The sequence below is a fragment of the Trachurus japonicus genome, chromosome 6 (genome assembly GCF_045865225.1).
Source record: "Trachurus japonicus isolate A0001 chromosome 6, Traja_1.0".
Taxonomy (NCBI): domain Eukaryota; kingdom Metazoa; phylum Chordata; class Actinopteri; order Carangiformes; family Carangidae; genus Trachurus; species Trachurus japonicus.
Window position 1 is genome coordinate 27,037,259 of NC_140912.1, and position 13,848 is coordinate 27,051,106.

At 41.8% G+C, this 13,848-nt stretch overlaps 1 protein-coding gene and 1 long non-coding RNA gene across 2 annotated transcripts in view; one reads left to right on the plus strand and one right to left on the minus strand.

Moving 5' to 3' along the window:
• Nucleotides 1-585: 585 nt before the first annotated feature.
• The window catches only part of LOC146986306 (uncharacterized), an 84,651-nt gene continuing 71,388 nt past the window's right edge, over nucleotides 586-13,848 (plus strand). The window contains exon 1 of the long non-coding RNA XR_015036026.1: nucleotides 586-686. This is a non-coding gene — a long non-coding RNA (uncharacterized LOC146986306). The remainder of the gene's footprint in view (nucleotides 687-13,848) is intronic.
• The window catches only part of syt9b (synaptotagmin IXb), a 51,496-nt gene continuing 43,467 nt past the window's right edge, over nucleotides 5,820-13,848 (minus strand). The window contains exons 5-8 of the mRNA XM_085780073.1: nucleotides 12,503-12,623; nucleotides 12,155-12,326; nucleotides 11,911-12,040; nucleotides 5,820-6,189 (exon numbers count right to left, since the gene is read on the minus strand). Coding sequence (XP_085636199.1) covers nucleotides 6,112-6,189; nucleotides 11,911-12,040; nucleotides 12,155-12,326; nucleotides 12,503-12,623 — 501 coding nt within the window. The 3' untranslated portion in view covers nucleotides 5,820-6,111. The remainder of the gene's footprint in view (nucleotides 6,190-11,910; nucleotides 12,041-12,154; nucleotides 12,327-12,502; nucleotides 12,624-13,848) is intronic.

Sequence of the window (13,848 nt, forward strand, 5' to 3'; positions counted from 1 at the left end):
CCAAAACTATTTTCTTCTCATTTTTGCTTCAGCAATTTTTTGGTAAGGGTATTCCATGGAGGACACAATAAGAGACAGTGAGAGGGTTATTACATGTCAAATAGCAAAATGCCTCCTCAGCACAGCTTCAGCAGGCTGAGGTAGAAGCTCAACGGCAACATAAAAACATATAGAGCCGCTCCTTTTAGTGCATATCACAGTATATAGTCCTCTATCTGCAGCATGAGCACGACCTTTTCTGGGAATCTTCTATCTGTTTTCTATCCGTCTTATTAAACTTGACAAATTAGATGAAGAGCTCGGTGGAGTAACAGTGAGCCGTTCTTTATCATACTGCAGATGCCTTAGCAACAGAACATTGTGTCCTCAATGAGAAATAACTCATATATGGTACGAAAAAAAGAAAAAAAACGAAACCACAATGCAGGTATTTATAAATCTGTCAGCTCTGACTGCAGAGAGAAGTTTGAAAAAGCTTTTTAAGAATAATACAGTTGCAATTAACTATTTCCCACCCTGATCAGAGGATGAAATCATAGCTCCTCTCTGTGTGTATTGTAATCTGAATTTTTTTGTTTTGTGTTTAGGGCATCGAGTGAGTCCCTCTCCTGACTGCATGTCCAGAACTTCCTCCACTGAAGAGACCATGGTTTTCATCTTTACAAGGCCAACATGAAGGAAAAGAGGTAAGACCTGAGCACAAGCAGACTGGCCACTGGGGCTACTGGATCAAAATTTGGTTGGTGGACCTTCAAAACGTCCGTCAAGTCTGCAGTCTCCTGTTTTAGACATGAGGTGGATTTACTCTGCGTTCACACCAAAAGCTTCCAAAGCGTCAAAAATGCTTGAGGGTGCGCTTCAGACAAGACAGCTTCCAAAGTGGCAAATGTTTTTAGTCGCTTTGGTTGCTCGTCACGTGACTGACGTCAAAGTTCAATCGTGCTGGTCATTGGGGAGCCGAACAACGTCTCTATCCTGACAGGTTGCCGCCGAACCGCGTCATAGCTAATTACCATACCAAGGCTTAACTTCTCGTCTGGTGGCGCTTTGGAAGCTTTTGATGTGAACGCACAGTTACATGAACACTTTTTCCTCTTTCTGATTGGATTCATTCCAAATGAGTCTTGTGATACGATCTAATCCGTTCGGGTGTTGACATGTTCCACTGCATTTATTCAGAAGTGTGTCAAGAGTGTTCTTACCGTGCGTGTCCGACCCAAACAACCCATTTTTCCTCTTTTATTGGCTGAGTCTGGCCGGGTACGGGCCGAGAACTGATGCTAGTGAGCCGCGTGCAATACCCACGGATCCAGTCTGGTCGGATTTCAATTTTCAGGCCTGTTGAGAACTCGGAAATAAAAACATCCCACGGCTGATCAAAGATGGAAATCTATGGTCTGATCAGCACAGTAGTCCTTCATTGTTTCGACACTTTGATTCAAGCATTTTTGCAAGTGAAGAAACGTCACTACGCGTTTACGTCGACACGGGGCAGAAAAAACGCAACCACACAGCATTCAGTTTCACTGTTTACATGATATGATTTTTATTTCTTTCGGTTTAAGAAAAGGTTTCTTCCACCTTTCTGAAACCTAATGACATTTCATTCAGTCATTTCATAGTTTTTTCCTGATTGAGCTGTTCATATGGAGCATCTTCATTCGGTTTGGACATCTAAACCGAGTCTAATTGGAATATTTGACTCCATGTGAATCCAGCTACAGATAACTAGTTGTTATGTGTGCACTACATTTATACTTATTAGCTCAGACTGATGGATGTGGCTTGATGAGTTTTTGTAACATTATTCAGTTGTGTTTCTTGTCGTGTCATGGGGATCCAGAGGGCAACCTGCCAGTGTAAACTCTGAAGGACAAAGATTTCTGCTCAAAGGAGGATTTAAGAATGATCAGTAAACGGTTTATATATATTAACAGGATTCATAGTTTCATATTTAAATTCAGAAGTTTCTCTGAAAAATGCATTAATACACAGAAACAATACAGATATGGCCCCTCCTGTCACCAGCCCAATGAAATTAGTGTCATAATTGATATTATTCGATTCAGTCTTGTGTGTCATAGTCTTCATCAACACCAGGGAAGAACAGATATTTGGTGTTAGTGTGAGAGGCGTCACAGTAAACTTGTGTGTGTGCTGCACTAACAAGCTGTCACTTCAGGTTGTTCCTGCCTTCAGCTGCTAATCACAATGGGATTGGAAAGAAATGGTATCTACTGATCAGACGTCATCTTCAAAATTATACTAATAAGATCTGGAATGGATAATTTTTTTTTTGAGCTGCAGCACCTTGACTTAAAACTTTGACCATGACCTCAGCAAAGTGAATCTGACGACCGACGTCATGAGTATAATAAGACATTGGAGACTGTGATTCACTCAGTCGTCATGGTTTCTCTAAACCAGGACTGTGACCTTTCCTTCACCTTAACAGACATAAGTATGAGTTATACAGTAGTTGAAATGTCGTCATCTGAAGGTGAAAGTGTTATTTGCTGTTCCTGACGGCCACGTCGCCCACATCCTGAGGGTGCGGCGAAAAGGTGGCGATGCAGTGATTTCACTGGAGATGATGTCAGACATTTGTTCAGTCTTTTCTTAAAGGCATTCATTGTGCAGACAAAATGTGAGAGACATAGTTGTGGAAAGACTGAACTGTTTCCTTGGCTTTTTTGTTCATGTCTGACGTTGCTGTCTGAAGCTGCTTGAAAAGTGCTTTTTGAATGGTAGGTTTCAAAAGGTTAAGATTTGACATTGGGGAAGTTGTTGTGGCAGGAAGGGGACCGGTCGCCTTGACTCAACCTGAGGCTGCAACAGGAAACAGCCTGAAGGAGTTTTAATCCACCTGGATCCACACTCTGGTCGCTCAGCTGTGGAGAATAAGCTGACCTTGAATGAAAGTGGTTAACAGGTGGGAAGCAGCTGGGCAGTAGTGGATAATGTTCTGAGCGTATTTGTCAGGTTTGTGCTGCAGCTACAGGTGGAACTGGAAATGAGGCACATGGATCCAGATGTGTAACAGGAGGGAGCTCCAGTCTGGGGATGGGCAATGATTTTTGAACAGTCGAGTAGTCGTTCAGTTAAAAAAATCGAATAGTTTATGAGACAATCGTCTTGTCTGAAAAAATGTAAATGTTCCCTTTTTACTGTCGCAGAAGGAGAAACATGGAAAGACTCCACCAGAAAGTTCTGTGTGAGACTCTGCGAATAGTTGATTAATAATCGATTAGTACCCCGAGATTATCGAATAGTACTTCTGCTTGAAATGCCCATCCCTACTCCAGTCTGAGGGTAAGGTCACCGCCATCAGACGGCAGGGAATCTTTATATTTTAAGGATGGAGAGACGATTAGACTAAAAGCACTGATCAATAGTTTTTTTTATGACAGTTAAAAGGATCATGTGTAATGTCAAAGCTACAGTATGAACCCAAAAGACAGTTATCACCTTGCTCTGTATTGCCCCTAAGCTTTGAGTCTTTTTTAGGTCATTATTTTAGTTTCATCACCCGTAACTTATCAAAACAGTGCTGCAGGATTTCACTGTTATTTAAAAATGCATCAGGTAGGTGGATCATTATCATACAGACTCAGAAGGTCGGAGCTTCTTTGTGACTTGTTGCATGTTGTGTATTATGAGGTTCTGCAGAGTAGCTTCTTTCTCTCTATCTGGTGAATCTGAATTGGAGAAACATGGTTCTGTGATTGGTTTATTGGATTTAACGCCCAAATTACTCCCATGAATAATGAAGAGATTAGAGTCAACCCTTGTGAACAATGCACCATTGTTCCTGCCAATCAAATAGAAAAAATAAACCCATTTTTTCTGTACATCTCACACTCCCAATAAATCAACCCATGCTATATATATATATATAGAAATATTTATTAATAACATCTGAATGGACAATTAACACAGTCTGCTGTAGGTTCATAATACATCTTGTGTTTACAATATGATTAGTATCTCACAACAAAAGAGAGATTTAAAAATGACTCACAGAAAAATGATGCATGCATTGTACCTACAAACACTGAGGAGAATCGCCATTGTTATTTGTGACAGTGTCCAATACAAAGACATAAACAATACTGGTATTAATCTTGAATTTCAAAAAACAAACACTGCCTTATTAAAACAACCACAGGATGTGGCCCCAAATGAGGAGGAGGAGGAGGCAACAACTGTGTGTTCAGAAGAGACACAATCCAGTTACACACTTCCTGGAAACAGAAAGACTCATCGTGACTTGACAACGTGATTCTCAGTGATGAACTCTGACGTTTGTTGGACTTGTTTTTTTTAAATGGGAGCTCTCCTTCGTCCTGTGACGACAAAGCCCCCATCAAAAAGGCACAAGGGATTTCCCACTGGTTTGATAAGAGGGATGTTGGCGATTCAAGAGTCTCTCCTAAGACTATGAAGCTGCAGCCAAGACATCATTGTGAACAGGATATTTCTGGTTTATTACAACCTCTGTCTTATTTTTGCAGTTCTGGTCACTATTTCTAAGTAACTGACCGCCAGATGGAGGTAGCCTTCCCAATGTTTCTATAGAGTGTATTGAAGCTAGGAGTGGGCTCCTCCGCCTTCGCCATCTTGGCAGTGACTGTTCAACTCCCGACTAATCTAGAAATGAACAGAAAGGAGGAGAAAGTGTGTGCAAACCTAAGATGTCATTGAATACCAGTTTGTGGCAAGGATTCGCTCACCAACCTGTCACTTTATAGCGGCCACGTCCTTAATTATGCAGAGCTTTGAGTTATATAAAAATTCCCTGCATATAGTTGTCATGAAGGTGGAAATTGACCAAACCGAAACCAGTTGCGTACCAGTATGTAGGCATGTTAAATGGTAAATGCATGGTAAATTGGGGATTTTAATATGGAAGTCAATGGAGACTCTTGGCCATTCATGGTACTTCTGTGTTGGTTTCATTTCCTCCATTATTACATACTATTTTGTCCTTGTATTGTAATTCCAAAATTCAATTTTAAGTATTTTAGCTCATATTTCACAGGGGCAAATACAATACCATGATTTAATCAAACTACCTCCAATCAACTGAAGCGCTACCAGCGTGATAGTCGTTCTAGTTGACGACCAAAATAGAAATAATGTCCAAATCAGTAAAAAAATAGCATCCAAGTGTTAACAAACCAGAAGGCCCAGCTCATCACTGAGAATCACTGACCACCAGCTGAACTGGTAACAACTATTCCACTTCTGTTTCCCTCATTTAGACCACACCCCATGAACAAAGTATGACAAGTTAACATGCAGTAAATCAATCAAAACACTGTTATGTTCCCATCTGTCAGCTGCTTTACACACTGTTGGAGCAAATCCTCTTCACTTTACATCATTACAGGAAGAGTTCAGCAAGGAAGTCACCCATAGCAGCACAACTAAGGTTTTACACTAAGACAATCTCCTTTTTTTTTCATGCCCGCCATGGTTTCTACGACTGTAGGCCACGTACAGTACTGTATAACCAGCGAGATATTTTCAACGGCCAACACAACAACAAAGAGCTGAAACTTTGTCGCCTGTCTAACTCTTACTGCATCAATGGTAGCTGATCACGCACACGAATCACAAGTCACAGCTTCACACATTCACCTAAAAAAAAAAAAAAAAAGATTAAAAAAAAGAATGAAATTGGTCCATAAGCTGCAAAATTTGCTATAAAAGCTCGACCTGTTAGATAAGATCAATCAACCTGTTAATACTGTCAATGAGAACTCAAAATGATGAATGAAAGTACTGTCGGAGTTCGGCTGGAATGTCGTTAAGTGTTTGTTTTGTTTTTTTTTGGTTGTGAAGACACATGAGGAGTAAGAAGTGAGAATTAGCCTTTTGCAGCACACGAGAGCCTGGTTCAATCTAATAACACATCAGTTTGAGGAATGGCTCCGAGCTGATGCTGCTACCGTCGCCGCCCGTTAGTCACACCTTGTACTTCACGTCGTAGCGTCTCAGTAGGACTTTCTGTAGGTCCGTCATCCATCACTCTACCACCCTGAGGCTCCGTATGTATCTGTGTGTGTGTTGGTGTGTGTGTGAGAGTGTCGGTGTCCATGTGGGTGGTTATGGCGATGGCGGGGCCTTCAGTGAGTTGGTGGATCCTCCTTGGCTTCCACTTCCTGTCGCTCCCTGTCCGACCCACTGGACAACGACAAAGAGAGAGATGAAGCAGTTAGATTCAGACAGCGAGGCAAAAGAAACCCATTGACATCTAAGACACCTATTGTATAGGGAACCGGTGTTTATCCGTCTGTTTGTCGGTTGCTGAATTGAATTTATCGGTGCTTTAGCTTTAGTGTCGCACAACTGTGTTAGATACAGTCACAGGAGTGTACTTGAGATCAGAATGAAAGCTTTGTTTCACGTTTCAAGATGTCTTTATGCCCCGAGGGGTGATTTGTGGCGCAGCCAGCGGCGAAAAACAAGAGAAATACACAACAATGACATGAGACAAAATGTTCAAATAAGCCCATAGACCACTAAGGGCCGGATTTACTAAAGGTTTGCGTGTATTAAAACGTGTGCAAACGTGATTGCACGCGCAAACACATGTGGAACCTGATCTACTAACCGGACGCACCGAGGATTGCGTCCCTCACACGGGCAGAATAGCACGTGCGATCCATTTAGCGTGTTTGCCTTGATGAATATGTAAATATGGGCGTTTCAACCAGAACGCGCAAAATACTGGGAGGAGTAGATGCAAATAGATTTATTTAGCGTGTGCAATGTGATTTACCAAACCAGGAAGAGATTGCGGTGGCTGTTTTTGCGTCTTTATTCACCACGTCTGAAAACCATGTACTAACTGATACAACATTGTGAAAACGTATGCGTTTATTGATTTGATACCTGTCAGAGCCCCGTGATCTTACATCTCTGCATTTCCTCACGTCTGGGTAATTCTGTAACAGTTTTTCAGCCGTGTTAAAAGTCATTTACGCGCCGTTACGCACGGGGCACGTCTGTCCTGCAGTGCGCTCCTCTCCTCTCCTCTCCTCTCCAGTACCTGACTGCTCAGCTCCGACTCTCAGTGACACCTGTTCGGTCCCGGACTGAGACACGTCACCGCTGCCTTCACCCGTGTTTGATCCCTCTGGTCAGTGGTCAGAGCGTTTAGATCCGTGTGTCCCACCTGAGCTCTCTATTAATTAATCCACTCGATCATGGGCGGCACACACACACATTATAGGTGCGTGATTGTCGCTGCAGCTGCTGCCTGTTCGTCACTATATGACGAGTTGGGCCCTGTAGCGATTTGTGTTTATTTATCTAAACAGAGCGCGAGAGAGATGAACACACATGCTGTCATTGTATGCATCGGATCAAATGTCATTCTGTCCCTTCGTCCGTCCAGCTCTCTGTCCACTCTCTCCATGGCGGAAACGATTACCACGCGCAAAACCCTCATTTACATATTGCGGTTTGCACGTGTTTTCATTTAGCGGGTTACTCTTAGTAGATCACCTGTTTTGCGTGCACTAACCAAACTCGCAATATTATAGCGTGCGCAAACAATATAGCGCCCGCTATCTGGGATCTTAGTAAATCCGGCCCTAAGAGTTTATCAATATCTATTTTCATATTGACAACTGGTTAAATTAGGTCAAATTATAGTTACAGTCAATGTTTTAGTGTTCTTCAGCTAATTGTTTGGATCTTTCACCACATTTTCAGCTGTTTATAGGGATTTTTTTAATAATAATAATACTTTATTGGGATTTTTTAATAACACACATTACGTAAGTAATACATGTGGCAAATGTTGGTTATGTTGAGACTTGTATACAGATATCTAAACTGTAAAGTGCTTGCACTCCAGCAAACAGAAAAAACAACCCAACAAAACAAAAACACAATTAAAAAGGGGGGGGATGGGGATAAAGACGAAAAACAATAACAGATCATAACGTGTTAGATGCTCAGCGATGCTAAGCTGTTGACACCTGCAGCTACAGTTCATCGCTGTTGTGTTTACAACTTGTTTGGCCGTCTCCTTGTGGCAAAAAAAATAAAAATTGGTGAATGCAGCTTTTCCACTGATGCCGACATCACAGCAGTCAGTCAAAACGACTCCCTGAGCCTCCATCCGTTCTCCATCCTTTCCCACCATCTCACATTTAGTTCTCAGGAATATGCCCCGTTTCATTCAGTAAGACGTTTTATTACAGTAGGAAGAAATGCTCTCCTCAGTAATGAGCTCGCTAAGTGATGGTTTGTGAGCACATTCAATTAGTTACAGGACGATAACTTCACATTTTGCCCCAAATTTCATATTTGTCCCATTGACTCCTGTTTCCTAACTGTCTGTGAAGAGCAGTTTATTCTCCAGCAGAGGAGATTAAATAAGATTATATAGTGTTTCATGGGTGATAAATCAGAATAGCTGTGTTTAAAAAAGGTCTATTAACGATAATACGCCTCTCAGTGTGGGAAACGCTGTCATCAAAATGATAGTATCCATGGTTACCTGCTATTCTCCATCCATGTTAAGACTGTATGCACTACATCTTCTCTGAAAGTTAATTCATAAACTTTTGCTGTGATCTGAGTTGAACCCACTTTGGAGCGGGTTTGACCATGCAGGTTACCATGACGATATATTTTAATCTGAACCACGCAAGCCCCCGTGAGAGACACAAACTCAGAGATGTCTTCAGTTCACACACTGCTAACCTAAGTTGCTTTGTGAAAGCAGCCCCTGAGCTGTGTGTGTGTGTGTGTGTGTGTCGTTCACTCACTCATTCATTCATTCATTCATGTGACAAAGTGGAGCCAACTGAGCTCTTCCCTTTTTGCTTTCCACTCAATAGCATCAGAACTGGTTTGAAATGACTCTGGAGGATTCAAGAGCAATTTCGTTATCGGCCTTTTATGTGAAAGTGTGTGTGTGTGTGTGTGTGTGTGTGTGTGTATGAGTGTTCATAGCCCTGGCTGCAGAGATCAAGCTGGTGAATTATTAATGCTCTCAGTCTGTGGTCAGAGGGTCAGCGAGGTTTACTCCAACACTTCACAAAAGCCATTAAAGCCTAAAGTGGATAAGAAACCTGTGTGTGTGTCAGGGAGAGTCGGTGTGTGTGTGAGGGACATAATGTTGCATGTGTTTGTGCATTTACTCATTCAATTTGATATGTATTTATTTGTGTGAATACGTAATGTGTGCATACCACTGTAGATGCATACACTTTGCGTTACAGTGTGTGTGTGTGTGTGTGTGTCCACTAGGCCAGAGCTCCTCAGGGCGTCTGTGCAGCTCTTTCTAAAGAAACACAGATAAGCCATTAGCCCGGATCTCAGGCCGTGCTGCTGTAGTCCACTGCTGCTGCTGCTGCTGCTGCTGCTGCTGCTGCTGCTAATGGCCTCAGATATGACACTGCTACAGGAGACGCTCTGACAGAGTAGCCTCAGTGTGTGTGTGTGTGTGTGTGTGTGTGTGTGTGTGTGTTTTAGTGCCGTACAAATGGCTCTTGAGACAGCAGCAGAGCTCTTCCAGCTCCACCACTGTTGGACGCTGACCTCCTCCACCAATCCGCGCTCCAGTAAACACGGTGTGACAAGACGACTGGTGCTTCATTTAGTTCAGTGGTTTAACTGGGAGCAGCAGTGGGAAGAGTCCAGTGGTGTCCAAGTGCAACTCAATGCAACAACATGAAGAAAAACAAATCTCCTTGCAATGCAGAGCCGCGGGTGGTCAGGTGCTGGTCGGCAGCAGGAGAATATGAAGTAGGTGTGTGTGTAGAAAGAGCAACAGGAGATCCTTATGGAGATTGTGGTGGTTTTGAAATGAGGGATCAGGCTGTTACTGTTAGCTCATCTTTTTTTTTTTTCAACACCATAACTCAACATGTTGTTGCATTAAAATAGATGAAAAATAACAGTGATGAGACTCTACTATGATTTATTTGTGTTGAACAACGCTTCTCGTATGTAGCATCGTCAGGTTCGCCTCCGGTATTCCTGGAGACGATGTTTCGTGGGTGGTTCATTTTTTACCTATTTTAATGCAACAACATCATTGACCTGAATGAAGAGCCAGTCATTCAAAACGTTGTCTTAATATGCAGCCCTTGAATAAATATATTTTCTATTTCAGGAGAAGACAGTGTTGTGAGTTCTTTTTTTCTTGCCTTGTTTAACTTTCTCGAACTCAGCACCTCCTGCATTTTGGATGTGCATGAGCTTTTTTACCTATTTTAATGCAACAACATGTTGAGTTGTTGAGGGAAGCTCCAGCAGTAACAGCCTGATCCCTCATTTCAAAAACACAACAATTTCCATAAGGATCTCCTGTTGCTCCTCACACACACACACGCACACACACTGAAAATGGAGTGAGATCATTTACAAAACAGCTACACCAGCTCAATCTTAGCCGACACCCGGATGAGGAGACTTTCTGTGGCGAGGCAACTTAATCTCTCCCCAAAACAATTTGTATTGTTGACATATGATGCAGGCTCACTCAACATGAAACAACACTGTTTAGATGTACAACCATAGTGAGTTTTGTGCACACTCAATCACTGTGTCACAAATTGAGGTTGGTCCTTTTGTCAAAAATGTTCCTAAATAGCTCTTAAATATTAAACGATATTCATATTATATAAATGTTGATCATAATGAATTGGCAGGGAAACTGGGTTAGCTCTTCTCTCTCTCTCTCTCTCTCTCTGGGGAATTTAACAAAGTGGGAGTTGAAATTTCTCTGGTAAATCACACGTACTGTAACTTTAAACCACTCATCTGGACAGTGACGCAGAATCTGCTCCACCCAGTTGCTCATTATGCTTTAATTGGGGCTAATTTCAGACGGAAATGTCATTGACATGTTCGTTAGAGATGAAATTATAACCCTGGGGTCCTAGACCTCATCCCATAATGAGCATCACCAGAATAAAAACTAATGATGTCGTTAGAAGACGTGTCAGCTGTTGGTGTGACGAACCAGCTGCTGCCGTCCTTTATGTTCTAGTTATTCTTAACATCTTTATGTGAAGATGAAGAAAATATTCAAATTTTCAATATAGAGAAAACAATGACACACACACACGCGTCATCGCTGCTGCTCGCCGTTACATTCACCCGGACAGCACAGCCCTTTAAAAAAAAAAAAGCGTATATTGTTCTGACCACTTCAGCTGAAAACACCGATAGATTTAGCTTTGACAACTCCATATGAATTAACATTAATCAGTCCAGCATCTGTTTTAACATGCTCTGTTTTTTTAATGAGTGTGGGCCGGGAATTCAGAAATAGAAACGGCTCAGTGAATTTAGCCGCCTCTGACTGTGTGTGTGTGTCTGTGTGTGTGTGTCTGTGTGTGTGTCTGTGTGTGTGTGTGTGAGCTAGGTGCCTCTGTTGTGGCAATCACAGCAAAACAAGTCAAGTACACACGACGGTTATGCAGTAATTCTTTGTTACGTAATTGATTTATTTATATATTTATCTTACTGTACCTCCAAATGGGAAAGACGACGTGGGATATAAAACCTTTTAGATTCAGTTCATCTATATTTACGTAGCTCTGTTCTGTGTGAAGCCTTTTTCGTAGTTCAGAGAAACCTTTGTACGGACATGTGTCAACAAAGTGACAACTGTAACGGGATTTCCGCGTTGTTGTAACTGTTTATATTTGACTGTGTATACAAACTATTAAACATTTTATCAGTTATCGGTTATGAGAAACAGGAAGTTATTGGTTATTGGTGGAAAAAAAGAGTTATCATGCATCCCTAGATATATTATCTACTCAACATACTTGAGTCATGTTATGTAGCTCAAAGATGCTAGCGTGGCTGGAGACTATCCTGTTTAAACCATCTGTAGATATCTGTCGTTTTTTTTCTGACAGCCGTCTTTACCTCTATGAGCGGGTGCCAGTGTGCGATGGGTTTCCGTGGATACGTCAGCATTTCGCTCCAGTGGTCTCGTCCCAGACTCTCGGCCTCGTTGCCCACCCTGCAGACTCCGATCACTTCGTTATGACCGACCCTGTAGTCAACAACACAAACACACAGAGGCACCGACACGTTGCGTCAGTTCATGTTCAACAGATTAAATCCACTTATGTGCCTAACTAACTAACTAACTAACTAACTAACTGACCGATCGTAGTCCATGACGGCGATGAGCAGACTGATCTGGTCGATGTTCTCAGGAGGAACGTCGAACACGATGGCTTCGTTGTACACCGGGTTCAGAGTGTTACGCTTGGTCGACGTCTTCCTCTTCTTCAGCCTGCGGCCTTCGCACATCAGGGAAACCTTCACGTACGGATCTGGAGACGGGCGACACGGTGTTTTCCAATAAGGAAGTCAACATGTATTCACACACAGTCACTCAACACAACAGAGCCTGACTTACAGTAATAAACCACACCAACACGTTACAGTATGTTCACGTCTCACCGCCTCACCTCAAAGCAGAAACGCCACATTATCATTCAGCGCTCACCTGAGGCTCCCGTGATGTCCATGGCTTTGAGATTTCTGGCTTTGATCATGGTGATGGTCAGCCTGCCGGCCGTGGGGAGATAACACAGTGAGAACATCAGTTCTCCCAGGTCCACATTGTCCTGCAGGATGAGATATAATAATGTTTATTATTCCCTCATATTAAAAACAAACTAATTTAGAGAGCGATTCTTTGGATTACACCATTTGAAATAGTAAGTAATGTATAAAACACATTTACTAGAATCTGCACCATTTACACAGATAGGTGACACATTAAATCATTCAGCCAGAAGATATTCCCTCATTTGGTGTTTAGATGATGGCTCTGCCTTCCATTGGTTGGGATCTGGAGACTGTGAAAGCCGTAACACACGTCTCATGCTGTGTATGTCTGTAACAGCATTCAAGATGCAAGATGTTTATTATCATTTACACAGATGTTAAAATTCTTACTTGCATTGCCTTCCTTCACATTGCAAAAACAGAGTAAGAAAGGGGTAAGAAATAAATAGAAGAACCTAAAAAAACATTTTCTGTGGTTATCGTTTCCCTTTAATTTGTCACCCATCTGTATACTCGGTCTCAGATTTTCCCACCAGAGACGGTTTACTTGTAGTTTTTTTAAAAGAAGATTAAAAAGCTCTGTTGCAAAAAGAATAAACAAAAGATTTCAAGTCAAAACAGCAACAGCTGCAGGACTGTGGTAAATTGGTGATTGGTTTACTTCAGCGTCGGCTACCAAACCATTTTCTATCTCCTTGTCATTTTGTCGTGATTGTTGTTATAATTCTTTGTGCAGCGCCACCAATCAGTGTAGATTAGTTAAATAGTCTGACACTGGTGCACACATGAAAGAATATGTTTATATGTGCACAGGAGCAGAACCATACAGACAAATCACGGACTGACTTGCAAAAACATCACTCAACTGGTGGACAAAACTTTTATATGAGACGTTAACTCAGGAATTTTGTACTTCTGAATTAGCTTCAACAAATATCCCTGGTTTTTCCTCTCTTTATAAAATCTCTGTTGACGCCACATCCAGACAGAAATAAAGACATCGCGTTTATAATCAAACAAAAACCACTTAGCCTTCCAGCTAGAAAGAGCTGTTAGACTCTGGACTTGTAATAATAAGCTTTAGAAAAACAACTTTGGTTAAGGATTAGGATTTAGATATTAAGTAGATTAAGGTTTTATTGAGTTTTTTTTTTTTTTTTGGTTGGATTGAACAGATGGCACCTCAGATGTGGATCAAGCCTGTGACACCTCTGCTAAATATAAATCATGGAAATCTCTGTATCACATCTGCAGTGTGCAGCGATGACATGACTCACTATT